Raw genomic sequence first — 24,015 nt, forward strand, 5'->3', positions numbered from 1 at the left:
GCCGGGTGCGCTTTCTCGCTTTGTCGTGCAACAATTTGCTCGCTGGCTTACCTCGTAGATATGTTTGACATCGTTAGTGTTCATGATGTGTCTATACATAAGTTCACGAATCTCCATGTGGGCTATCTTTCGGTGGTCCGGTTTATTCCATACTCTCAGATTATGGTCAGCTTGAACTATGAAACCTTGAAGAACAGAACTCGGTAAGATAAAAATCGACCAATGTTTGACACCCTATATATATCCTATGCCCCGCGAAAAGTGTCTCGAACTCCAATAAAAACATTCAACCGAGAGCAACGGTTCAATCACTCATCACCAAGCAGCCACCCGAGACCCTTCTGGAACACCCTCGTAGCCTGCGCCGACACATCCTCCTCCCTTCTTCCATCCACCGACCCACGATCCCTGCTATCCCTACTCCCATCCCTCCTACCCGTTCTACTGTCATTAGACGTGAACGACTGTCGAGAATCCGGTCTCCTCACGCCACCACCCAGAGATGTGAAGTTCGCCGCCACACGGCTGAATGTCTGTGCCAAGGCCGCCGTGTCCGGTGTATGGACGAGCGGAGAGGAAGGGATGTGGATGTCTGGCATGTGCAAGTTCTGGAAACGAGCGGCGAGGGAGGACGGCGTGTTGTTATAACTGTAAGTGCCCGAGCCGCGCTGCCTTCGTCCATTCCGCCCACCAGTATGCCTGCCGTTGAGCTCTCCCTTTTGACGCCTGGCGAGCTTGTCCTTGCGGAACTCGATGTCCTCGGCTTCGAGTCTCCGCCACGCATTGAGCACGTCTGGGATTTTATCGGCCGGACAGAGTTCGAGCGCACGCCCCAGAAGGGTCAGTTTCTTGGGTACGTCTGCGAACTCGGGCTGTCGTCCGAGCTGGAAACATCCGACCCAGCAGACCTCGATAGCTTCCTGCACCTTCTGATCTTCCACACCGGGAGAGGTGAAAGAAGCAGAGGCGCGCAAGGCCAGGACTTTGTCGATCATGGTCTCGCTAGCTTCGACAGCACGGTCGAAATCCTCGTTCTGCAGTGCCGTGTCGGCCATCATGGCGAGCGCTTTGACTTCGGCGGAAGGGTCGTCGCGGAAGCCGAGCTTGTGGACGAGGTCGAGGATGACTTCGGTGTACTTGTAGGCGTCGGCGTTGCTTGAGAGTACGCGAGAGACGAGGGATAGACGGTCCTTGGTGAGGCGGATTTCGAGGGGTGAGATGGGGATGCCGGAGCGGGACATCACGTTGAAGGAGGTGATTCGGGAGGTGGCTTCGATGAATTCTTGCTCTTTGGTGATCTCGTCTGAGGGTGCAGGCACCGAAAGGCTGTGGGGAAATACATGAGGTACTGAGTCTATCTGTATCTGTGGAGGGTAAGAATGAGCTCACCAGTCATAGGCCAACTTCATGTCGCCGAAGCGGTAGTTTCCACTGCTGGCATTGTCGTAGAACTCGCGGGAACAAGTCAGACAAATGTCCCTAATTACATCTGGGTCGAGGGAAAGAACGTGCTGTCTTGACCTGAGGAGACTTTTGGCGATATCAAATTCTAGTTCTTCACGTCAGCACTTCGAGGATATAGAATACTGGGATAATGCCACTCACTTCCGGTACTGAGCAGACCGCTGAAGAAGATGCGGATGATTTCCGTCTTCGACAAGAGACCAAACGCACTCCTCACCCCAGCTTCGCTCGTCCCCGACAGCTTGATCATGTCCTCCAACAGCCATTCCCAATCTCCCTGAGTGTCCAGTTCATCGTCCGTGCCGCCAGCACGCCGTGCCATGCGGGTAGCATACGAGCGCTGGAGCGCTTCATCGCCGGCACTCTGTAAGAACCAATGGAGTGGCGACGCCACACTCCACCTTGAGAATATTTCTCCTGATTCAAGGTGTACGTCCAGTATATCGAGTGCGCGAGAGAGTGAGGTGATGGGTAAAGGTTTAAAAAATACCAGGAGGTCCTCTGGCGTGACACGGGGCCTGGTCGTCGACGGTGTGACGAAGGCCCCCAGAGAGGTGATGGTCATATCCGCCGCGTCTGCTTGGTCTTCATCATCTGGGTCACTGGTCCAAGCAGGTAAACATTCGAAAATGCGGCTCATCGTTGACCACTCGTCCGTGCTGTTACTGCCGTAGAGACAAGCCAGAGCGAGGCGCACCATGTCCTTGTCGTCACGAATAAGCCGCTGAGACGCGGGGAGAGTGGGTTTTGAGGCTTCGAAGATACTCGCCACCATATCAAGCGGTGCGGAGAGTATATAGGCAGTGAGAAGCCGGATGGAAAGGGCAGGATCCGGACGACCAGCTCGCTCTTCGCGTGCCTCCAATACAAACAGGTACGGCATGACGAGTTTTCGAATGCTGGGGACGATACTGTTTGGCGTGGCGTGAGCGAGGTATGCACGAATGACTGTGGGTGGGTCCATAGCTCTCCAGGTATCCAAAGTCCATTCTTCCTCGACGTCATCTTCATCGGAGACCTGAGCGTCGTAAACGAGACGTGAAAGGAGGCTAAGCTCTTCTCCAAGCTCGTCGAGGTCAGGAATGCCTTGGGATGCACCGTGCTGGACCATGGCGAGAGCAATGTCTGTCATTCCGGTGGACGATAGAACGTCTTCGATACGTTTGCGGTACCATGCGGTGAGTTCATGGGCAGTAAGAGGATTGGGTCGAGCGCTCTTGCCGGGAGGTACAGACGGCTGTGGATCCTCTATGTCGACAACGCCAGATGCCTTCATGGATCCCCAAACAGTGGCTAGCTCCGACCAGTCAGGTTCTGGCCGCCACGGCTGACTCTGGGGGTGCTGCTCCTCATTGCTCCCTATGTCAAACGCAGGTAGCAAATCACGGAAATCTTGAGGGTGTGCATGCTCTGGGATGCTATCTAGAATGACGAAACGTTGTGGCCAGAGCTCGGTTCCGTGGTGTTTGAGAAGAATGTGGACGCATGAAAATAGTTGTCGGGTCGCCAATGAACATGCACTCTGGATTAAGGGGTTGGTCGTGAACTCGGAGAGTGGAATTGGTGGGAGTGATTCTGCTGGTGATGTGCTTGTCTCCTCCGCCTCCTCGCCGTCGTCCCATGGATCATCTTCCCATTCTTCATCTACCTCCTCATTTCCCTTTCCGTCCTCTTTAATCCCTCCACCAACTTTACATAGCTCTACATAGGTGTTCAGCCGATCCAGGCGTTTCAGGAGAACGGAACGTATGTAGCAAATCTGGGCGTCTGCAGTCTCGTCGCTGAAGTATGTCGTCAACGTCTCGTCTGGCGCTTCGGTTGCGTCTGAGCTCGCGTGTAAGGCATCGTCATGGGTTTCCGTAGGGTAGATGTTGGTGCACCGTTCGAGAGCAGGTTTAGTCCTCTCTAGACCAAGTGCGAGAATAGCCCGTTGAACGACTGCATCGTCCAGTATGCGGTCTGCACATGCAGCTGCGACCCAGAGGTCGTCTCTGACCAGCTGAAGAGTGCCCTGTACATCTTCAGGGGTAAGGTCTGTGTCAGATTTCTGCAGCCATTGTTCGCATAGGTCCTGAGAGTGCTCCGCCATGGAGGTCGAAACGAGGGGTATACTTAACGCAGATGAGGCAGGAGGCAAACGCGCCACGACGCGACGTGGCGCGTCGATCACTAATCTTATCTTATCTATACACACCCTCAAGAATCTTTGATCTTTGCTCGTACCTTGTGCTCCTTGCCTCTCTCCATCCTCGCCACTCTACATACTCCGATTCAACATCATGCGGCCTTTGACAGAGGAAGAGAGCAAAGCGGTTTTTACCAAACTGGCCAACTACATCGTGCGTTCTGCTCCACGGTTCTCTTCAACTTCACGCCCACTAATTTCTCGTCTCTGCAGGGGAAGAATCTTGTTCATCTCATCGACAGACCGGACGAACCATATTGCTTTAGGCTCCAGAAGGACCGTGTATACTATGTCTCCGAGTCTTCAATGCGTCTGGGAATATCTGTCTCTCGACCAAATCTCGTCAGCCTTGGAACATGTTTTGGCAAATTCAGCAAAAGTGGCAAGTTCAAGCTGCACATCACCGCCCTTGACTACCTTGCACAATACGCTAAGTATAAGGTATGTGTACCTTAGTATTATGGCTTCTCTCTATAGTTTCTCATCTCAGCGGCAGGTTTGGATCAAACCCAATGGCGAGATGCCGTTCTTGTACGGTAATCATGTTGCAAAGGCACACTTGGGTCGAATCACGGAGGATACGCCAGAGCACCAGGGAGTGGTTGTCTACAGTATGAATGACATACCATTAGTGAGTCTCTCGTTTACGCAATGTCTGCTCCCCTGACTTAGACTGTAAAAGGGGTTTGGTGTCACGGCACGGTCGACTGTAGATACAAGAAAACTAGACCCTACAGCATACATTGTTTTCCATCAAGCGTGAGTGCAGTAAATTTTCTGTTTCAGTGCATTCATGCTTACCTCGAATTCATATACTAGGGATATTGGGGAGTACCTGCGTGATGAGGTCCGTAACATTTTCCTATCTCAGTTACTTCTGTCTGACCGTGTTGCGCGAACGCGTAGGACACCTTGTTTTGATTCTCGAGAGACGTATTCCCTACGCTGGTCGGGACATCCGATGTCATGGAACCCAAAGTACTACGACGTGCTCTGTTGTCCGGCAATGGACAAGAGCACTTTACTGCTTTATTTATTTGTGGGACTGCCTTGCTTCTTGCACTCTGTATAACATCAGCTGGTCCAACGGTCCAACGCTTGTACTCATAAACATGAGCACTCTACCCTTACCAAGTGCTGGTTTTTGCGCCGAACGGGCGCTTATCTTGGAGGCGCAATCTCACCTCGATGAAACTTCTGAATGGTGAAATTAAAAGGGGTGCTACGCTTGGATATAATAACTGTACGATGGAGCCAACTTCCAATACATCGCTGAAAAATACCTCTGCAGAGCCCTCGACTAGCTGCTTGTAGACTCGGCTGCTTCTCCCAATCTGACCCACAGGCCACCCTATAGAAAATAATCGGTGAGCGTCCGCACACAGACCGCAAGCTGGATGACTTACATCAATAAACATTGTCAGGTTAGACTTGGGCCACAATTTCTCGACGCTTTGTCTCCCAGGAACATCAGCCCAAGAGGCGGGAGGGATCGATTTCGGCGGCTGAACGTCTTGTGCCAGGGACACCGACGAGAAGTTCTGGAGAAGACGGACTAGCATTATGGACGCTTCATTATACGCAAACTGGAATGAGAACAGACATCAGTATGGCATTGTAAGTATCGGAGACCGTTTGGGAGACGAGCACGTACTTGTTGTCCGAGACAGATCCTAGGCCCGGCATTGAAGGGAACGAAGATGAAGGGATTGTGAGTTAGGTATTGCTGCAGCCTTGCGTCGATGAAACGATCTGGGTCGAACTCGATTGCTGGATAAATCGGTCAGTCAGTACAGTTTACTCATGCGCGTTGAGACTTGGGCCTAACCATCAGGACCCCATAGGTCCTTCAAAGACAGTGAGTGGAAAATTAACGTAAGCACAAGAAGACGAAGGCTGGCAATGCTTACAGCTCGACGGTGCATCACGAACACAGAATACAAGACCCTACAATCTGGTCACTACATAATTCCTCAGGTGATAGATTATTGGAACATACGAAGTGCCGCGGGATATGTAAAATGGCTGTTCTCCGGGTGCTCCAGGTAGTGTCGTATCCCTGTTAGCATTCCTGTAGGTCCAGTCGATGAGACAGACCTTCCCCCATGTCAAGAAGTTGAGAAGCGTACCTCAAGTTGAACGGACTGAGGTAGTGCATAGTACTCAGTCTCAAATTCGTCGGAAAGACGCAAGGTACTTACACTGGTGGATAGAGTCGCAAGGTTTCTGTGGACGTAGATAGTTATGAAGGGTGTTATCGCCGAGTCCAACGATACTCACCGTTCAGGAATGCTCGCATATACTTCATCCCTCTTAGTTCCTCATACGTAGGGGCCCTCGATGGCCCAACGGTCTCTAGGACTTCAGCGCGCAGACGCTGAAGCACATGGGGATGCTCTGCAAGCATATATACGCCAAAACTAAGTAAAGCAGCCGTCTGTGAGAGTGTCAAGTCAGACTATCAGCTCCGAACAAACGGCAAACTGTTGGACGAGTTTACAGTGTCTCTTCCGGCCGTCATTAGATTAAGACACTCGTCCCTGAGCACCTTGATGTCTGCAATGGTATTCGCTTCAGAATGGCCAATGAAAGGATGAAGTGAACCTGCCGCACCATCGGTCGACTTGACCATATGCTGTAAGAACGTCTCTTCGTCATTCTCCGCATCAGTGAATGACTCGCCCTTCTTCTGCATAGCGCTCTGTAAGATAGGATCGACAAACCCCATGAGAACCTTCATGTCGTCTTCCGTCTGGTCCTTCCAGAGCTCCATCAAGGGCCACCAGGCCCCAAAGAAGAAACGGGTCATAACCCGGAATTGTACTTGGGCGAATGAAGCTGCGACTAGATTCGATGGGTGCATGAGTTCGGAAGTGCTGCTGGGTGCCGATGGGTAAGGCAAGCCTGCTGACAATGAGCTAACGTCGGACGCGAAAAGGAACTCGGTAGTTGTGTCCAAAGTAAAGCGTGAAGCCAAGTCCTGAAGAAAGAGGGGTTCAGTGGCCTTGGGTGCGAAACCAAATAAGTGAGGGATGGAGACCTGCTTACCTGGAAGTCGATAGGGAAACCAGTGCGTAAGCGTTCTTTGGCCAGCGTGATAGACGCCATGGCATGCCTATCGAAGTTCTCGAAGTCAGAGATTCGGTCCTTAGTGAAGAAAGGTCGGGTCATCGTCCGGTGATATCTGTCAAAGAAGGTTGGCTGAGTTCTGGCACATAGTAAAAAAAAAGTGAACGTTTCTTTACTTCCACATGTCGCCTTTTCCACCAGTTAGCCGCATAGTAGACCTGAGTGGTTAGATATGAGCGACGGGCGTACCGTCAGAGTTGAATACCCCCGTGCCCAAGACCGAGTATAGCTGATCATGCAAAGTTGTTCCTTATGGACAGAGAGAATATCAGCCATGCTTGAGAATAAGCGATCGAGTAACTGAAACGGCATTCACCCTTCTCCCAACAATCAAAGTTTGTGGCGAGGAGTGCCTGTGAAAGCGCAGCAAATATGTTCAGACCTCCTTAGCAGATGACTGAATACGAGTCACGGCGTACCTTGACGTGGTGCGGTTCCACGGTCATGACCCGCTCGTCAAACCCCGCACGAACATAGAATGTATGACCGTACTTCGCGATCCATTCCCAAGCTGTGTCGCCTATATGAAGCCACCGATGGTCATCCCACAATCCATACAGGTTCAGCCTCCAAACACGTACCAGGATAGCCGTTCATGAAACCGTTAAATGTCTTCCAGAAATTTCCAAGGTAAAGAGGCCATTTGTCTTCGACCACAGGAGGAACAACTGCGCCTATGGCAGCTGCATGACGTTTATCCATGAAAAACCTCCACTCTCGGCGCAGTACCACAAGAATAGAGAAAGAGAGAGGTACAATCGTCCATCTTGGCAGGATGCCGTTGCTATGATGTTGAACCAAGTACCCACCGAAGTAAAAGAAGAAGGAAGAGAAAAATATGCCCGGTGAATTCTTAAATACAAAACGTATTCCCGGAGAAATCTTCATTGAATCCGCTCAGTCGTGGAGTCCAAGCTCGGGGAGGTGAACTGTCTAGAGATTCAGGAAGAAGAGGCGCTCGACCTGGAACTTATAAATTATCCCCATTTTATAACACCGTGTCCTTCGTCCTATGACGTGCACTTCATTAGAAGGCCGCATGTTGACTGCAGTCTTATGATATCCTTCGGATGATCTCGGGGATGACAAACTACGTGGAACAGACTGAACTCCGGTATTGGCGCGCTTCAAACGGTTCTTGCCATGCCCATGAAGCAGAGCTGTTCAGTCAGGTCAACGGCAGTGAGTCGAGGGTTAGGAATGGCGGAGATCAAATACATCCCATTGGCCTGCGAGGCTCAGGAGCTCCGAGGACCCGCAAGTAAGACAATTCGCGGAGGTTATCCGAAGCATAGTCGAAAAATTCTGGACATGGTTGCTGGAAGAATATAAGTACACTCGTAGCAGAAAAGCACGAAGAGTCAAGATACAAGACGTTGATACAATGCGGTTACTCGCTTCACTTCCTAGACAACAGCGATCTTTGATGGGATGGCGGACAGTTGGCATCGCTTTCACGTCGTCGCCTTTGCTTCCTCGGCTTCTCCAAGTCTTACCCAAAGACCACCCTGGAGCAGAAGAGAGCCCTATATCAACCTCGACAGTACATGGACGAAAACGTAGAAAAACACTCACATCGACAAACATCGTCAGATGCGTCCCAGGACGAACTTTCTCGATACTCTGTCGCCCCGGAACATCAGCCCACGACTCCGGAGGAATGGTCTTGGGTGGTTGCGCCTCTCTCGCCAATGACACGGACGAGAAATTCTGGAGTAGGCGAACTATCATGAAGGACGCTTCGTTGTAGGCGAACTGGTGCCCAGGATGGGATGTGGAAGGTAAGGGCAGGCAAAACGTGGAATAGTACGGCACATGCGTACCTGCTGGCCCAAACAGATCCGTGGGCCTGCGTTAAAGGGAACGAAGATGAAAGGGTTGGGTGTGAGATACTTCTGGACCCTGGCGTCAATGAAACGGCTAGGATCAAACTCGAGAGCTGAAAAGACAATTATCAGTAATTCGAAGGACTCAAGTACTCAACGAGGCGCACCATCGGGACCCCAGAGGTCCTGATTAGATGGAAGTCAGCTTTGATGACGAGAAATATATATAGGGGATCTCACCGTTCGGCGATGCATCATGAATACAGAGTAAACGGCTCTGCGGCATAACAGTATCAGTTTCGTAGTCAAAGACTAATACTAGCACACTCACTTTGTTCCTGTAGGTATGTAGATAGGCTCTTCACCGGGTAGAGATGGAAGAGTTGTCGGCTTGTTTGCACTCCTGTATCGTTTGCAGGTTGAACGACAACACCGAGGACATTAAACTGCTGTCAACGTACCTCACATCGAACGGGCTGTGTTACCGAAGGATCTTGCTATGAGAATCACGACTGGAAAGGATGTGAGAAGACATACACAGGAGGATACAGCCTCAATGTCTCTGAAAATCATACGTCAGATCTGGCGAAAGAAAGGGGAAAGATGGGAACTCACCGTTGAGGAACGCCCGAAGATACTTCATGTTCCTTAACTCATCGTATGTTGGTGCTTTAGTCCATCCTACCGTCTCAGCAATTTCTGATCGAAGGCGCTTTAGAATATCGGGATGTTGTGAGAGCATATAGAAGCCAAAACTGAGGAGTGAGGCAGTCTGCGAGTCGTAGTTTGAGCACCATTTAAAAGTACAGACAATCAATTATTTTGACACTCTGCGTACCGTATCTCTGCCTGAATTCCAACGATGAGAGCGTTAGGAAGGTCCATCACTGGCGAGTGAATGCATAACGTTTACCTGCGATCATGATGTTCAGAATTTCATCACGAAGGACAGTTATATCTATTATCGAAGTGGTAAGAAGATGTTCTATACTTTGAAGCAATTGCATTGCCCACCATCAGTGAAGTTGACCATATGCTCCAGGAATGTCTCAGTCTCGCCAACCTTCCCCGTACCTCCAACCGCCGCTTCCACTCCCTTCATCTCTTGCTTCTTATTCAAAGCATCAGCCAATATGGGATCAATAAACTTGCCAATGATCTTCATATGTGCCTTAGTGTTGTCGCCAAATATCTCAACCAGAGGCCACAGTGACCCAAAGAATGTACGCTTGGCAATTTCGATTTGAGCTTGAGCGAAAGAAGTGGCAAATTGGTTGGCAGGATGAGTTTCATTGTTGAATTTGGTAGCATGCGGCGTGTTGGATGGATAAGGCAAGCCGGTAGATAGAGAATGGACGTCGGTGTCGAAGAGAAATTCGGTGGCGGAATCAAGAGTGAAACGAGATACCAAATCCTGGAAGATTACAGGGATGAGTTCACTTCATGAGTCTGCCCGCGAGCGAAATTAGAACTTGCTTGGAAGTCGATGGGGAACCCAGCTCGTAGGCGGTCTTTTGCTAGCATAATCGCAGCCGTTGCGTGGCGGTCGAAGTTCTCGAAGTCCGTGATACGCTCCTTGCTGAAGAAAGGTCTTGTCATACTTCGGTGAAACCTGGCATAATTCAATCAGTTTGTTTGAGCCGATCAACTCGGAATACCGATCTTACTTCCACATATCGCCTGTTCGAGAAATGTCGCTCAGGTAGAGTACAGTAAAATGGTGACGGACGGACTTACCATCGGCATTGAACACTCCTGTTCCAAGAACAGAATGCATCTGATGGATAAAGACAGGCCCTATGATGCCGGCTAAGGTTATGTTGCCATACAGATTTACCCTATGCATTACCTTTGTCCCAACAGTCGAAGTTTGTAGCCAGGATTGACTGCAAAGATGATACACCGTACTATGTATAAGCTTCGGTATATTTACATCCTCGTGTGAAGTTCCCACCTTGACGTGGTGTGGTTCGATGGTGATCATCCTCTCGTCAGAGCCTGTGCGGACGCGATAGGTATAACCTAACTTCGCGACCCACTCCCACATTTTGTCGCCTGAGAAGATTAATCAGAAACGTCAAGGAGGTGAATAAGTGTTAAGACGAACCAGGATACCCATGCAGGAAGCTCTCGAGCATAGCCGCCAGGATACCAAGGTGGAATGGCCATTTATCAGGGATAAGAGGTGGAATGACTGCGCCCATAGAGGCCGCCGTGCGCCGGTACCTGAAAAGACTCCATTCGAGACGGAGCACACCTAAGTAGGGTACTACTACGATGGCGAGGGGAACGATAGCCCATCGAGGGAAAGCGCCTCCAGTCTTGTTATACAAGAAGTCGCTGCCAAAGTAGAGCAAGACCGAGAGGGATATTATCGCAGGTGCGTTCGTGATTAAGAATCGAACTCCGGGCGAAAACATGATGTTTCCAGTTGAGTTACACCGTTACAAGTCGTGATACAATTTATCGTTCAATGTTGGGTGATGAGCTTGAGAGCAGGTCGTGGTGACCCGCAATCTATAAGTGGGGGAAGGAAGGATCGTGATTAAAAACGGTTCTTCGGGCGGTTTTGGGCAAAGTAAGACCGGATGGGCACATCAAACGGATGGAACGCTGGATCACCACGCCCACGTACGTGGACAATACGTGGAGCTCGTCCTCACTATGTAGTGATGTCAGATGGACCACGATGAGGGTCACTAGTGAAGATGAAATCAAAGGTCGTTTCAGATGACTTGTCTTGGGCATTGAGCCTGAGAGTCTTGTGACAAAATTACCAAGCTGAAGAGGGGTATTGGCTACCCAGAGAACGCGCGGCCCAGTGACTATGATGCGGCATCGGGAAAGAGCAAATGTCAAGATACCAAGAACAGCTGATAACGCTATTGTTCATGCTACTTGCGACGGCCCTCGTACAATCCGTAGAGTGAAGAAGGAGTCGAATTAGACCTTATATGTTTCAAGTTTACTTGAAACTCGTTGGCGGAAGATCTGTCCGATCTGCCAATGAGATTTCGCGAAAAATTCCAAGTTTTCACTAACATATAAGCCCTATTGAAAGAAAAAGAACTGAAAGCTTGAGTGAATGTTTGGACCGGCCACAGCCGCCGATGCGGAAGTCCGGATGTGGCAAGAGCCGACGGTCGGCGAACGCTTCAGTGGCGCGCGACAACGCACAAGTGCCTGTGGTTGACTGTCCTCAACTTGACTGCTTACTAGTATCAATCGCATTTCTGGCTGGCTCTGGGCTCGAGCTTTGTCTTCCCATAAAGCAAACTATGGCAGCTCCGTCGTTCTCCTCCTTCCAACCGCCATCATTCTCGTCATTCCCTGACCTCGAGCAAGGGCCAAGCAAGCGTGGCGCTGAGCCCTCCCGAGACGACGAACGGCGGACAAAACGTAGCCGGGACAAGCAGGATCACGATGATCAGTCGAAGAAACATAAACACCACAGGTCGCACCGTAAAGACCGTCATACATCCGAGGATCGTTCTAGCAGGCGAAAGGGACCATCTGGGGAGGACAGAGATTCGCGGAGGCATGATCGGCTGAGGGAACGAGAGAAGGGGCGGGATAGGGACGATAGTAGAGATCCAGGGAAGTCTGTGGAGATGAGGTCTGCCCTTGACGATGAACGTATTAAAGAGGAGGAAGACAGAACACGACACCATGGCGAGCTGCCGCCATCCCAGGTAGATTTGACCCGACCGTTGTTCTATTCGGACAAGAAGGGAGATGCGTTGAACGTCCGCTATGGTGGTCTATATGCGGGTGACGTACCCAAGTATCGTTTAGTGGGATGTACGTCTTTCGTCTCATTTATGCCCGGCTGCTAATAATGCAGAAGGGGGTAAGAAGGTCTTAGGATTGCCCAATGCGTGGACTGCTGTGCATAGGAGCAATAGAGGTATCGAAGTTACTGTTGGAGGGAAGCGAAAGGTAGGCCTGCTAGACACTTCCATGTACATAATGACTCAACTATAATCGACGTGATAGATGCCCTCCATTACCGACCGAAGCTCGCGAGACCTACTCAATACTGCACCTTCCCGCCGACTTGTCGCCTCCGCCGAAAGCGCACGGAAATACACAGAAATCGACGGTGTCATCAAACTCCCCACCTCTCGTCGCAAGCAAGCCCACAATGACCAGTCGTATCGCGATATCGAGCTTCCAAACGAAGACGCGGACTCTGACTTTGACTTTTCCTCTGCTTCCGAGGTGGAGAGTTCTGAAGATGATGAGGCGGAAAACGTGACACTTACAGCACACCAGGAGAAGACGAAAGCGCTCGAGCAACGGCTGAAAGCAGATTCTTCCTCGGTATCGACCTGGCTCACACTTCTCTCTCACAACTTGTCTCAAGTCCCAATTACCATCAAGAACGCGATCAAAGCGCGCTCTGAGATCACGATATCTATCCTTGCTCGTGCCCCCAAGTCTATCCCCAATTCAACGACGTTACGGCTCCGGTACCTACAGGCTGGAGAAGCGGTGTGGCACGCTAACCAGCTCACGGACGAATGGGAAGCCGCGCTCAAAGACGGAGATTCTGAACTTTGGCACTCCTGGGCGGATTGGAGGATTCGCAAGAATGTCGGTGGGCTTGATGGGATTGTCGAGGATGCTCAAAGAGTACTTGAGCGGTTGAAGACCGAGTTAGATAAATTGAGGATCCTCTGGCGGATAGCGATCGCTTTTAGACATGCTGGTATGAGCTGTCTTACACTGCGTACGGATAACACTTTACTGAGATACCGGAATATAGGTTTTATCGAGCGTGCTATGGCATTGATGCAGGCGCAAGCAGAGCTGACGTTTCATCTACCGTCTTCTCTCGCTGGACTACCTCTCGATGCACAAACAAGCGCTCTGGAAGAGTTCTGGGAGTCCGAAGTGCCCCGCATCGGGGAAGCCAACGCACAGGGGTGGGCATCATGGCTTGCAGCTGGTCAACCTGAATACAATCCTACTGCACCGTCACGAAATTCACAAACATCCACTCCTTCGACCAAATCTGACCCCTTCAGACGCTGGGCCCAGGGTGAGGTGTCCGCAGATAACGTGCTACGCCCTTCTTTACGCTCTACGGATCCCGAGGCGGACGACGACCCCTACGCGACGATCCTCTTCACTGATATCCAGCCATTCCTTTGCTCGTTGACATCCACTCGTGCCAAGCATACATTTCGACTCATATGGCTATCCTTCCTCGGCCTCCATGTCCCCGGGTTGGAACGTTCCTTTTTCTCCACGTCCGATAATCTCGATGACAGGTGGTGTGAGAACCATCTGACATCGCCGTACTACTTGTCCTCCATCTATCCGAGCATCACACAAACGCGAATGATCACGGCGGAATCTCACGCTGGGGTCCTCGTTGGTCCCGAGGAGGTCTATGAGGACGGATTTGGGCCGGTGAAGAATTGGGGGTATCGTGTCGTTGGGCCGCTCGATAGCTTTGGGAGACAGAAGTGGGGGATGTGGACGAAGGAAGACGTGCAGGGCGTTAATCAAGACTTTGTCAGACGCTTCTTCGAACAGTGCCGACTGGGACAAGACGATGTCGAATGGGATGTACTGGCATTGGCGTTCGAGGCGGTGGTCAATATCAAAGGGTATGCTCTTGACCTTTGAGCTCGTAGTCTTGCTCTGAATTCATCTCCGTTGTATAGTGCTTTAAAGCTCTCACAATCGTTCCTGGATGTCGACCGCGATTCTCTTCCACGCTGGGCTGCTCACGCTCGTTTGGAACGAAGACGCGGCAAGGCGGACAAGGCGCGTCAGGTCTACCAAACCGTTCTCTCGACTGTCACGCCACAGAACCGGCTCAGCGCAGGACCCTTGTGGTGGGACTGGACAGAGATGGAATGGCTAGCAGGCCATGCGGACGCCGCAATGCAAGTCATCATGCAATGCACCGGCCTGAAAGGTGGTGCTGGCGCCGGAGGGGTGGTAGTATTGCGTGCGCGGCGTGTTTTGGAGGACACGGTGAAGGATATACCGCCAATGCTGTGGAAGGTACGCGAGGCGTGGGTGAAGATTTCTGCGTTGCTCGAACTGCTGAGTGCCACATCGACAACGACTTTCCCTGCATTCCTTTCGGGGCCGATTCGAGTCCGGGATGGATCGGAGGCCGAGGAGAGTTCGGCGGTCGCCTCGCTGCATATGCTCTACAATCATGTTGTCACGCTGAAGAGTACGGCGAGGCCAGGCGTTCTGAGACAACGCCTGGAACACGCTATTCGTGCTTACCCCAACAACACGGCGATACTGGCCATGTTTTTGGAAGTACAGAAGGGGCAGGGGGTTTGGGGTAAGGTGAGGGAGTTGATAGGAGAGGATGGTGAAGGCGACGGGGGAGAAGCGAAGGGCGTAGCCAGAAGGGTGGCCGATGTCTGGTTGGCTCGCTGGGAGAAAGGCAGGTGGGAGTGGGAGATCGAGAGGACCCGAAGTGGTCTGAATGCCGCCATGGACGATGAACGGTACGCTTTACTTCCCTGATGTGCACAATAATTTCTCACTGTCACGCAGGACAAGGGGGAGTGCTGTCCTATGGCGTCTGTTCGTGGAGTTTGAGATACAGGCGGGCCAATTGAAACGAGCGAAGGATGTGCTCTTCCGGGCCGTAGCTCAATGTCCTGGAGTGAAAGGTATGCACGATGTCGAATCGTATCATTGTTGACTGATTTATCTAACAATGGCCCGAACTGCAGAACTCTACCTGCTTGCATTCGATCCACTCCGGGACGTCTTTGCGCCACACGAATTGCACGCGCTCGGTGAAACAATGATAGAGCGCGGGATACGAATGAGATCAGGCCTAGACGAGGCTTTGGATGGGATTGAGCTAGGAGGGGGCAGAGAAGAAGGCGAGAACAGTGACGAAGATGAGATAGAGTACAATGCAAGGGAGCTCAGGCGATTGAAGCCGTACTGAATAAAATGCTATGAATTGTGGCGGTGGCCACCGGCGCATGGCGCTATCACGTGGTGTGACAGTGTATTGCCATGAGCCTTTCGTCTGGACGTCGTCTTCGTTTCTCCCCGCAACATCAACCGCCCTCGCTTTCGAGCTTCAAGCTTCAGCAGCACATCCTCAGCAACATTCGCAGTCTTTCATTATTTCTAAGCCGTGTAGACCACTCTCCGCACGGCCTTTGTCCTCTTTCGCTTTCTTCATACCTCATACTTGGTCTACTTCACACCTCCCCCGCCCACGGGGGCAGGCTCTAATCTACTTTGTTTCGCACTACCATTCGACTAGTATTCGAATCATGGTCGCCGTACCTGCACCATCCATCACGCTTTCCCAAGAGGAGTGGCCGGACGCCGACTTCGACATCCCCGATGGCGTACCGCTCCACACAGGAACCGACTGGGAGAGGGAGGAGGAGGAGGACTGGGACGTAGACATGAGTCTTGGCAAGACCGGCGGAGCGAAGGCACAGGCTGTCGTCGCCGGAATTGTATCCAGAAAAAGTACGTCTCAAATGGTCAACATTCGGCCTCCATTGCCGCCTACGAGCGAGGACGACGAAGACGAGGAGGAGGGCCTCTCGACCATCAAGGTCGCTGCTCTCCCCAAACCTATCCCGTCCGCTGTCGACTCTACGCCTTCCATTGACGACGACGACTTCGAGGACGCGTTCTCTCTTCCCTCGGATCTTACTCAGCTATCTCTTCGCCCCCTATCCCTCCACCACCAATCGTCGAAAAACTCTCTCGAATGGGGAGAGAAAGACCATACAACCTCCTCTCAGTCATCCGACGCCTACTCTACTCTCGGGCTCGCCGAAATTTCCCCTTCCTCCTCCAACTCTACCTCAGCTTCACAATCCCAACCAGAGACCGATGACGAGGAGGAGGATCTTGACGGCCTAGTCATCCCTTCGGGCCTCTTTGAGTCTGCATCGAGCGCAAAGCACCTTGCAAGGCTACTTGAGAAGAAGCAGAAGGCACCTACTCTAGACGATAGCGTAAAGATCGCTAGCCCTGATCCTGAGGATGATTTCGAGATTGGTCTCGTCATCGACGACGACGCCGACTTCAATCCGAGCCGACTCTTGCAGCAGCATCAGGACAAGCGTAGGTCTTCCATAGGATCCCGTGCGAACGGTGCATCTCGACCGCTCGGGGCAAGGCCGCCTTCCAGGTTAAAGAACGATCGCCCTAGGTCCCCCGCCAATCCCCCGCCCTCTTCAGCTCGCCAGTTTCAAAAGCTTAAGGCGCCTCCCTCACCCCCAGAACATGCTAATCCGCCGCCTCGTTCCCAGTCCTATAACGCACTGCTCTCCGCCGATACTGGACCCTCCTCATCCCGCTCGGCAAAATCCGGACCTCTGCGTGGGCAGAAATCACATACGGGCCTCAAACCCACTACATCCCCTACGCAACGCAAACTCGTTCGGAAAGCGTCGTTGTCAGCACTCATGGAGGTCAGCCATCCTCAGGCGATAGCTGCCGAGTCGGCCTCCAAGCCGAGTGATGCCAATGGCGCTCGATACGAAGGGGCCACCGCAGCTTCCCGTGCTAAAACACACAACAGCTCCACTGGTCGCATGCGTTCGTCGGAATACGTAGTGCCACCCGCACGACCATCAACACCGTCATCGAATCCAGCTGCCTTACGCCTGACTATGCCGACATCGTCTTCTCGTCTCAAAGCGAGAACCCCGATTACATCAGTGTTTCCCGGTTCGTCAAAGACTGGGACCGGCCGTTCATCTCCTGTTCCTGTCCCTGTTCCATCTCGTCCTCCATCTTCAACATCCTTGCGGTCAAAAGCGGCTGCGGGCCCTAGCACTGCGTCATCGTCGTCAGGCCCGAAAATATTGCGCAAACCCAAACGACAACGAACATACGGAGACGGTACGGAGCTCGATGCATTCGATGACTTGCCCACCGACCGCGACAAGGAGACTCGGTATCGTGTCGCTCCAAAGCCGTATGGAAACCGTGTTCCAGGGGCTATGTACGCCCCGTCCAAGGTAGAGAGTAAGAGCACAACACGGCGGAAGGCTCCGAGAGATGGTTCAGGTAGTGGTTCAGGTGCGCCTTCATCTCCATTCTCTTCCACCTTCGTTCTTTGGCTGAGCTTTTTGTTTTCCTGCGCTATGATCCAGATCTTGTTCAGTCTCCAGAAACTATCGCGCGGCCCTTAAGGCATGCGAGCCGGATAGAATTGGCACCTCAGTCGTCAGCAGCAGACCCAGCTGCGAAGAGAAAGAAGACTGTAATATCGCCCACGACGAACCAACGGCGGAAACCTACACTGATCCGAAATCTGGGTGGTGCTACTGCTCCAAAAGGTATGTCTATACAATAGCATCGTGTCGTTCTCATCCTGACCCCGGTAATCTTCAGTCGTCGGGGACATGAAGTGGAATCCTCAAACACTACGCTGGGAGGGCAATGACCAAGCTCTTCGTGACTTCGATACTGTCGTGGGCACTTCAACACGGCCGGCCCTCATCACACATCTGACTGGCTCCTCTGTGGGCTCACCCGTGGGGTCGTTCGCGACTGGTGCTCGGAGGGTTGGTAATATGATGTTCGACCCGAATAAAATGTGCTGGATATCGACACTATCGCCGGAAGAGGATGAACCAGATGTATTCGCTGACCTTGCCGACGATGAACACGATGGAGACGGGTGGGAGGAAAGAGGAGGCACAATACGTGCCGGCCAACAGGATTCAACCATCACTCCTTCGGATGTCAGCCGGAGTGCGGCGTCAAGTCGTATGGAGACGCCCAGCCCATCCCGGAGTAGCCACAGACGGAGTCCATCAGATTCCGGAAGTGATAGGTGCTCCCGAGCATCAATGGTCTGCGATGTGGACGATGCGTTCCTGGAGCAGACACGACTAGCAGAGGAACGCCATAGGGTCGAGATGAAGGGGTGGAGAACGAAGGTACACGATGACCGTAGTCATCTGTACGATATCCGTGCTCTCGCCACCCGGAGATATTGATTTTTTTCGCTCTTATTATCCTGTGGTATGACGCATCTATATTGCTGCATTTTTCCCCCCTCTCTCTATGCTAGTAACCTATCTACTTTCAATTAGCTTTGTTCACCGTCACGACACGTTTCCTCATTTTTTCTCTCTCAATTCTGGGCCTCGTCTCGTTGTTTTCCCCGAAGAGGATATATCAGATCATGGAGTTCGGACTTGCACCATTTGTTCTCACTCGTCGCACTCGCACACACATATCCGATACAAATCGCTTTGTCTGTCTTCCCCTTTGCCCGTCTCTCCCTTGTTTTACCCCATGCCACTCCCCATCCTCGATGTCTCCCCTTTATACTTGCTTTGTTAATGCCCCTGTTCGACCGCATCCCTTTTGGATGCCGATGACACTCCTTGACTCCCGATTCCTTTTCTCCTCCCCTATGTCTCTGTCTAGTCCGTGTCTCGATATGTAGCGATGCTCCGGAAAATATGGAATAATATGACGAAATGCCCTTCATTCACCGTGCGATCTCGAGATATTGACACCTGGGTGGCGAGGTAATTAAAGGCCGCGTTTAATTTCCCAAGGGCAGACTGGACGGGATTTCAAGCGAGCATGACCTCCAGCCAACCTCCAGCTTCACCTTGACTGATAACGGGTGGCTATCTTTAAGAATTTCCGCAAAATCCTCCGTCTCTTTGTTTGGGACCGTTCTAAATGCACTACGGATAGCCTCCCCACAACGTTGTGGGTCTTTACTTTCCTTGCTCTTTTCCATGAACTCATCAACGTTCAATCTTTTATAGCCTAACGACCATTACAATCTGGTTGTTCATCGAGCTAGGACGTGCCACGATTAAAGCAGCCTTGTCCCACTAATGACTCTACGTGCATCCGGACCCAAACAAACAGGCGCTGGCACCGGAAAGATCGTCCTACATTCTCGAGACCCAGAGGTCGTCTTCTCGGAACTATCATGCACATATCCTCTGAAGTTACTTGCTCTTCGGTCTGCCGACAAGGGGATCGCAACGGCTTACATGGCGTCGTACGGAGGCGGCCTTGTTTGTGGAGATCAGATCGCTCTTGAGGTTCATGTTGGGCATGATGCTCGACTTATGTTGCTTTCTCAGGTGCGTTTGTTACCCCGTACTCAATGAACGTGATGTTTAGGGGGTTACATGTGCATAGGGTTCTACGAAGGTGTTCAAAACGCGCCCCGGACAGAGAGCAGCAAGCTCGCACAAGACTCATATATCATCTGCCAGACAGAGATTGGACGTGCACGTAGCCGACAGAGGCGCCCTCTTCCTCCTCCCAGACCCCGTCACCTGCTTCCAAGCCGCGTCATACCATCAACTACAAGCGTTTCATCTCTCCAAATTGGCATCTATTGTTCTCCTCGACTGGTTCACATCCGGACGGCGGTCTCGGGGTGAAGAATGGCAGTTCGCACGATATATGAGCGTGAATGAGGTTTTTGTGGATGGGGTACGGGTAGCAAGAGATGCTACTCTCCTAGAAGGCGATAGCACAGCTGCGAATAGCGATGTCCCGCCACTTCCTCGTCGACTACTCGCAGACCGACTGGCGCCGTACGCTTGCTATGCGACCGTGATACTCTACGGACCGTTGGTCGAAGGGCTTGTGAAGGAATTGGATGGAAGCTATGAGAAGATATCGGTGTTCAGACAAAGGGATCCTCCAGGTCTGATTTGGTCGTTGAGTCCTGTGAAAGGAGAGGAAGGAAGAATAGTCAGGGTGGCGGGGAAGGAGACGGAAGACGTGAAGGTGTGGTTAAAGCAGGCACTGCAGCCTCTGGAAGAGGTTATCGGTACGGACATCTTCAGGCGAGCATTCGTGTGATGGGCATCGGAGACGTTGTTGAAGTTTGTAGTGCGACGAGCATGCCCATCCCCTGGTGTCAAGGCATCGGAGTCCCGGATCGTGGTGCGACTTCCTAGTCGGCGAACTTTACGGTCTGTGGTATGTTTCCTTCTTTTTTCTAGTAGACCTTTCTTCGATTGACTTGGCCGACGTCGACCGCCTGCTTTTTTACTTTAGGAACCCCGTCTCCGCCATTCCTTGCGATGTTCACGCCGCGGCATTTGAGTTAGTTTCTACACAAGATACCGCAGGAATAACATCATCATGCAGCACCTAAGCTCGGATATAATTATCACTATTTACATTAGCTGTGAGGTAGCGCATACCCATGCAAGTTGTGCTTGCTGGTGCTGGTACTCGAGGGACCCATCTTGAATGAACTTCAGAATTATCGTACAACTTCGGCCGGTGGCGAGTGTGGCCCACGGAAGATGATAAGATAAGACCGTCCATGTACTTTATGTAGCAAACATCCGAGCCTCGGAGCTTTTGCACATTATCCCGTTCCACCATCACATTATGGAGTTCTCTACCACATCTCAGACGACCATCTCCCCTCATAATCAACAGGGTCTTGTCACCAAGCAATATCCGTCTGAATCCGAGCTCGATGGCTCAATCGAACGTGCAGCCAAAGCTCAGAAGGCATGGAGCAAGGTTCCGTTGAAGGAGCGGATTGCTATCGGAAACAAGTTCATGGTATGCTTGAAGTTTTGATCAAATATCCAGATAATCATAGTAGACTTCTTGTGCAGGATGAGTTCCAAAAGATGAGCGATGAGCTTCCACTCGAGCTCACTCTCCAAATGGGCCGGTGCGCATAGATCCTGATACTTTCATGGCTTGTGAACTGACTGTGGCGTCATTCATCACAACAGCCCAGTCTCCCAAGGTGCAGGAGAAATTCGCGGTTTCTTGGACCGTGCTCGGTACATGCTGTCCATCGCAGAGAAGTCTCTTGCCGACGTTGGCCTCGAGGATACAGACAAGCCAGGTTTCAAACGCTTCATTCGTCGCACTCCTCTCGGTGTGGTCCTCGTCGTTGCCCCCTGGAAGTGAGTACACCTCTACTACACCAGGGTCCGATGACTCTGAAACTTTTCCTATCATTTAGCTTCCCTTATCTTGTTTCTATCAACTCCGTTCTTCCAGCCATCGTTTCAGGAAACGCTGTCCTGTTCAAGCCCTCGCCACAAACGCCACTCACAGCCGAACGAATCGCTCTCGCTCTTACACGGGCAGGAGTCCCAGAAGACGTTATTCAGGTCCTTCACCTTTCTCCTCCCCTTGTGGAACACGCTATCAAGCATACGCTTGTCGACTTCGTCTCCTTCACTGGAAGCGTTGCCGGTGGCCAGGCTGTTGAGAAGGCCGCGGTCGAGGCCTCTGGGTTCAAGGGTGTGGCGCTCGAGGTGAGAATGTTCCGGACGCTCGGATGAGGCTCAAGCTGACTGGAGGGCTCGTATAGCTTGGTGGAAAAGATCCTGCGTATGTCAGGCCAGATGCTGACCTGGATTACACCGCGGCGGAGCTGGTAGACGGTAAGATGCCCTCTTGTTCAATAATCGTGCTGTCTACTGACTTGCCACAGGTGCTTTCTTCAATTCGGGACAGAGTTGCTGTGCCGTGGAGGTCAGTTTCGATTTTTAGAGTATCACATCGTATATGCTCATTGTGCCTCGATTCGCTAGCGTATCTATGTCCACAAGGATGTATACGACGCCTTCGTGCCCAAATTTGTTGAAATCGTCAAGGTATGTTCCCGAACGTCGTCATTCTGGCGCATCTTATTCATTTGGGTGTTGTGGCTAGCAATATAAACTGGGAGACCCTACCAAGCCAGAGACCAATCTCGGACCAGTCGTCAGCATCGCCAGCGCCAAACGGATCCGGAAACAAGTCGAAGACGCTAGTAAGTGTCGCAGTATCTCGCCATCCTCGACATCGCCTGATTCCATTCACCATCTCTCCTTAGTCAAGGCCGGTGCAAAGCCACTTGTACCAGAAGAAACATTCTCCTCCGCGGACGTGTATGTTTGAGCTTTTCTTCTTTACTGAAGACTTGACCTGACGTCCATCCGAGTTTAGGAAGACATCGGGGGAGTCTGCGTATGTGGCGCCTCAGGTCCTTGTTGACGTCAATCACTGTGAGCAATAATGCTTCCTTCGTCCATCTTGCGTATGGTGGTAGCTCACACTCCTCTTACTAAACAGCTATGGAGGTGATGATGGAGGAGACCTTTGGCCCGGTTGTCGGCATCCAAAAGGTGGATCCTTTAGCACTCGCCCTTGTGTCATAACGCTAAAAGCATTTATTCGACAGGTTTCCTCTGACGAAGAGGCTGTCAAGCTCATGAACGACTCACCGTACGGCCTGACGGCGTCCGTCTGGACCAACGCCGAGAAGAACGCCGATTCACAGGAGGCCTTCCTCAACCTCATTGACGAACTCCAAACCGGCACCGTTTTCCTGAACCGGTACGCCCGTCTCCTCTGTTGTGGAAGTGTAGACAGCTCACTGACCACGCATGCTTATCCTACCCTGGATAGTTGTGACTTCTTGGATCCTGCACTAGCGTGGACTGGCGTGAAGAACAGTGGTAGGGGTATCAGTCTGAGCAAATTCGGTATGTTGAATGATTGCCGCAGAGAATTGGCTTCGGGACGCTCACAGGGCTTGCTTATCCAGGTTACGACCAGCTCACGCGGGCGAAGTCGGTGCACATGAAGATCAAGACTTCATGAACGCAGGAATGAATGTAGGACAGAAAGCATGCAGTGTATTCGGAAGTAGTATACAGAATAGAATGTGCTAGTACAGACAGAAAAGCGCAAGGCAGACCAGTGGTATATTTCGTGAGTTGATGAGGTTCCGGAATGGTACGCCATCCCATACAGGCTGCGTTGTTGAACGAAGATCTAGATGGGTCCTACAAGACATGAAAGTCAGTATCATTGTGACAACAACGAATCAGACAGACGAAAGTTTCAGGGCCCTCAAGCGTATAAGAGGACCGGCAATAGTTGTCACCACCGTGCAGAAGCACTCGGTCTGGTGCACAGCAAAATATTCATCCTTTGAGACGGAGTAAGAAGAAAGACTCACAACAAGCAACACACAGGTATGTTTTGTGACACTGACGAGTGATAGAAAAGACCTGTAGATGGAAGAGGGGGTAGGAGGCAGACGGCGCTCAAAATTTGCGAGAACTTTATATCGGTCGCGTGCTAAGCGCGTGCGAATGTTCGCACGATCTTGGGTAGTAAAGCTGGACAACGCCGCGCTGTCTCTTGACACTCTTCGTACACCCGTCACGCCTCATAACCCTTGCGATGGTCGGAGAGCCATCTCAAGACTGACCACGTATATAAAAGCTATTCATGCACATCAGAGGAGCTCTTCCCGAATCCTAGTCAATGACCACCATCCCCTCGAATCCGAGGCCCCGTTGGCCGGCGGTAGACAGACGATAAGATATGCTTGCGCTCGTGTGGAGAGCTAACCATGGAAAGATCTATGCTGATGATGTCGACGACTTTGACCCCGTGCATATGGCTAGTCCT

The 24,015-nt window shown here is 51.7% G+C and overlaps 8 protein-coding genes across 8 annotated transcripts; 5 read left to right on the forward strand and 3 right to left on the reverse strand.

Annotated features, from left to right (window-relative positions):
- Positions 1-141: 141 nt before the first annotated feature.
- On the reverse strand, positions 142-3,565 carry STEHIDRAFT_89945 (Sec39-domain-containing protein). Its single transcript, XM_007298274.1, has 3 exons — positions 1,606-3,565; positions 1,390-1,549; positions 142-1,326 (listed from the first exon to the last, which is right to left on the reverse strand). Exons 1-3 carry the CDS (start codon positions 3,551-3,553, stop codon positions 309-311), a joined length of 3,126 nt encoding a protein of 1,041 aa, XP_007298336.1. The 5' UTR covers positions 3,554-3,565; the 3' UTR covers positions 142-308.
- A 163-nt stretch (positions 3,566-3,728) lies between these two features.
- Positions 3,729-4,774, forward strand: STEHIDRAFT_89946 (60S ribosome subunit biogenesis protein NIP7). Its single transcript, XM_007298275.1, has 6 exons — positions 3,729-3,803; positions 3,863-4,090; positions 4,146-4,280; positions 4,332-4,408; positions 4,469-4,496; positions 4,556-4,774. The coding sequence occupies exons 1-6, from the start codon at positions 3,744-3,746 to the stop codon at positions 4,568-4,570; spliced, it is 543 nt and encodes a 180-aa protein (XP_007298337.1). The 5' UTR covers positions 3,729-3,743; the 3' UTR covers positions 4,571-4,774.
- Positions 4,775-4,866: 92 nt separating this feature from the next.
- STEHIDRAFT_164952 (cytochrome P450 monooxygenase pc-2) lies at positions 4,867-7,676 on the reverse strand. The gene is made up of 16 exons (XM_007298975.1): positions 7,360-7,676; positions 7,198-7,298; positions 7,095-7,131; positions 6,968-7,027; positions 6,895-6,907; positions 6,698-6,833; positions 6,150-6,629; positions 5,930-6,086; positions 5,851-5,875; positions 5,779-5,793; positions 5,649-5,720; positions 5,560-5,596; positions 5,478-5,496; positions 5,304-5,419; positions 5,056-5,235; positions 4,867-5,000 (listed from the first exon to the last, which is right to left on the reverse strand). The coding sequence occupies exons 1-16, from the start codon at positions 7,664-7,666 to the stop codon at positions 4,950-4,952; spliced, it is 1,806 nt and encodes a 601-aa protein (XP_007299037.1). The 5' UTR covers positions 7,667-7,676; the 3' UTR covers positions 4,867-4,949.
- Positions 7,677-7,981: 305 nt separating this feature from the next.
- Positions 7,982-11,107, reverse strand: STEHIDRAFT_164953 (cytochrome P450 monooxygenase pc-3). Its single transcript, XM_007298976.1, has 18 exons — positions 10,712-11,107; positions 10,559-10,659; positions 10,454-10,490; positions 10,342-10,401; positions 10,272-10,284; positions 10,081-10,216; positions 9,619-10,018; positions 9,518-9,562; positions 9,443-9,453; positions 9,220-9,376; positions 9,142-9,166; positions 9,066-9,080; positions 8,936-9,007; positions 8,845-8,881; positions 8,772-8,790; positions 8,602-8,717; positions 8,354-8,533; positions 7,982-8,286 (listed from the first exon to the last, which is right to left on the reverse strand). Exons 1-18 carry the CDS (start codon positions 11,022-11,024, stop codon positions 8,233-8,235), a joined length of 1,791 nt encoding a protein of 596 aa, XP_007299038.1. The 5' UTR covers positions 11,025-11,107; the 3' UTR covers positions 7,982-8,232.
- A 704-nt stretch (positions 11,108-11,811) lies between these two features.
- On the forward strand, positions 11,812-15,544 carry STEHIDRAFT_144027 (DUF1740-domain-containing protein; the record flags this gene model as incomplete). The annotated part of the gene is made up of 7 exons (XM_007298977.1): positions 11,812-12,405; positions 12,452-12,543; positions 12,601-13,315; positions 13,373-14,222; positions 14,280-15,089; positions 15,139-15,257; positions 15,321-15,544. The coding sequence occupies exons 1-7, from the start codon at positions 11,883-11,885 to the stop codon at positions 15,542-15,544; spliced, it is 3,333 nt and encodes a 1,110-aa protein (XP_007299039.1). The 5' UTR covers positions 11,812-11,882.
- A 128-nt stretch (positions 15,545-15,672) lies between these two features.
- Positions 15,673-19,075, forward strand: STEHIDRAFT_164955 (uncharacterized protein). The gene is made up of 3 exons (XM_007298978.1): positions 15,673-17,655; positions 17,730-17,915; positions 17,971-19,075. Exons 1-3 carry the CDS (start codon positions 15,882-15,884, stop codon positions 18,579-18,581), a joined length of 2,571 nt encoding a protein of 856 aa, XP_007299040.1. The 5' UTR covers positions 15,673-15,881; the 3' UTR covers positions 18,582-19,075.
- Positions 19,076-19,442: 367 nt separating this feature from the next.
- On the forward strand, positions 19,443-20,430 carry STEHIDRAFT_152033 (UreD-domain-containing protein; the record flags this gene model as incomplete). Its single annotated transcript, XM_007298979.1, has 2 exons — positions 19,443-19,697; positions 19,756-20,430. The coding sequence occupies 2 exons, from the start codon at positions 19,443-19,445 to the stop codon at positions 20,428-20,430; spliced, it is 930 nt and encodes a 309-aa protein (XP_007299041.1).
- Positions 20,431-20,970: 540 nt separating this feature from the next.
- On the forward strand, positions 20,971-23,382 carry STEHIDRAFT_89966 (succinate semialdehyde dehydrogenase; the record flags this gene model as incomplete). The annotated part of the gene is made up of 14 exons (XM_007298276.1): positions 20,971-21,150; positions 21,207-21,265; positions 21,330-21,506; positions 21,566-21,863; positions 21,920-21,992; positions 22,043-22,083; positions 22,143-22,205; positions 22,264-22,363; positions 22,427-22,481; positions 22,540-22,598; positions 22,666-22,718; positions 22,775-22,929; positions 23,002-23,078; positions 23,141-23,382. 14 exons carry the CDS (start codon positions 20,971-20,973, stop codon positions 23,194-23,196), a joined length of 1,446 nt encoding a protein of 481 aa, XP_007298338.1. The 3' UTR covers positions 23,197-23,382.
- Positions 23,383-24,015: the final 633 nt, after the last annotated feature.

Source organism: Stereum hirsutum (genome assembly GCF_000264905.1).
Source record: "Stereum hirsutum FP-91666 SS1 unplaced genomic scaffold STEHIscaffold_1, whole genome shotgun sequence".
NCBI classification, from domain to species: domain Eukaryota; kingdom Fungi; phylum Basidiomycota; class Agaricomycetes; order Russulales; family Stereaceae; genus Stereum; species Stereum hirsutum.

Coding starts and splice junctions, on each gene's coding strand:
- STEHIDRAFT_89945 (XM_007298274.1), bottom strand. CDS start 3,553: ATGGCGGAGCACTCTCAGGACCTATGCGAACAATGGCTGCAGAAATCT. Junction 1,550..1,605: donor CGGTCTGCTCAGTACCGGAA/GTGAGTGGCATT, acceptor GTGAAGAACTAG/AATTTGATATCGCCAAAAGT. Junction 1,327..1,389: donor ATGAAGTTGGCCTATGACTG/GTGAGCTCATTC, acceptor ATTTCCCCACAG/CCTTTCGGTGCCTGCACCCT.
- STEHIDRAFT_89946 (XM_007298275.1), top strand. CDS start 3,744: ATGCGGCCTTTGACAGAGGAAGAGAGCAAAGCGGTTTTTACCAAACTG. Junction 4,091..4,145: donor CACAATACGCTAAGTATAAG/GTATGTGTACCT, acceptor TCTCAGCGGCAG/GTTTGGATCAAACCCAATGG. Junction 4,281..4,331: donor GTATGAATGACATACCATTA/GTGAGTCTCTCG, acceptor AGACTGTAAAAG/GGGTTTGGTGTCACGGCACG.
- STEHIDRAFT_164952 (XM_007298975.1), bottom strand. CDS start 7,666: ATGAAGATTTCTCCGGGAATACGTTTTGTATTTAAGAATTCACCGGGC. Junction 7,028..7,094: donor CTTTGATTGTTGGGAGAAGG/GTGAATGCCGTT, acceptor TCTGTCCATAAG/GAACAACTTTGCATGATCAG. Junction 6,630..6,697: donor GTTTCCCTATCGACTTCCAG/GTAAGCAGGTCT, acceptor CTCTTTCTTCAG/GACTTGGCTTCACGCTTTAC.
- STEHIDRAFT_164953 (XM_007298976.1), bottom strand. CDS start 11,024: ATGTTTTCGCCCGGAGTTCGATTCTTAATCACGAACGCACCTGCGATA. Junction 9,563..9,618: donor TATGGTCAACTTCACTGATG/GTGGGCAATGCA, acceptor CTTCGATAATAG/ATATAACTGTCCTTCGTGAT. Junction 8,882..8,935: donor TACATACCTACAGGAACAAA/GTGAGTGTGCTA, acceptor GTTATGCCGCAG/AGCCGTTTACTCTGTATTCA.
- STEHIDRAFT_164955 (XM_007298978.1), top strand. CDS start 15,882: ATGGTCGCCGTACCTGCACCATCCATCACGCTTTCCCAAGAGGAGTGG. Junction 17,656..17,729: donor TGGTTCAGGTAGTGGTTCAG/GTGCGCCTTCAT, acceptor GCTATGATCCAG/ATCTTGTTCAGTCTCCAGAA. Junction 17,916..17,970: donor TGGTGCTACTGCTCCAAAAG/GTATGTCTATAC, acceptor GGTAATCTTCAG/TCGTCGGGGACATGAAGTGG.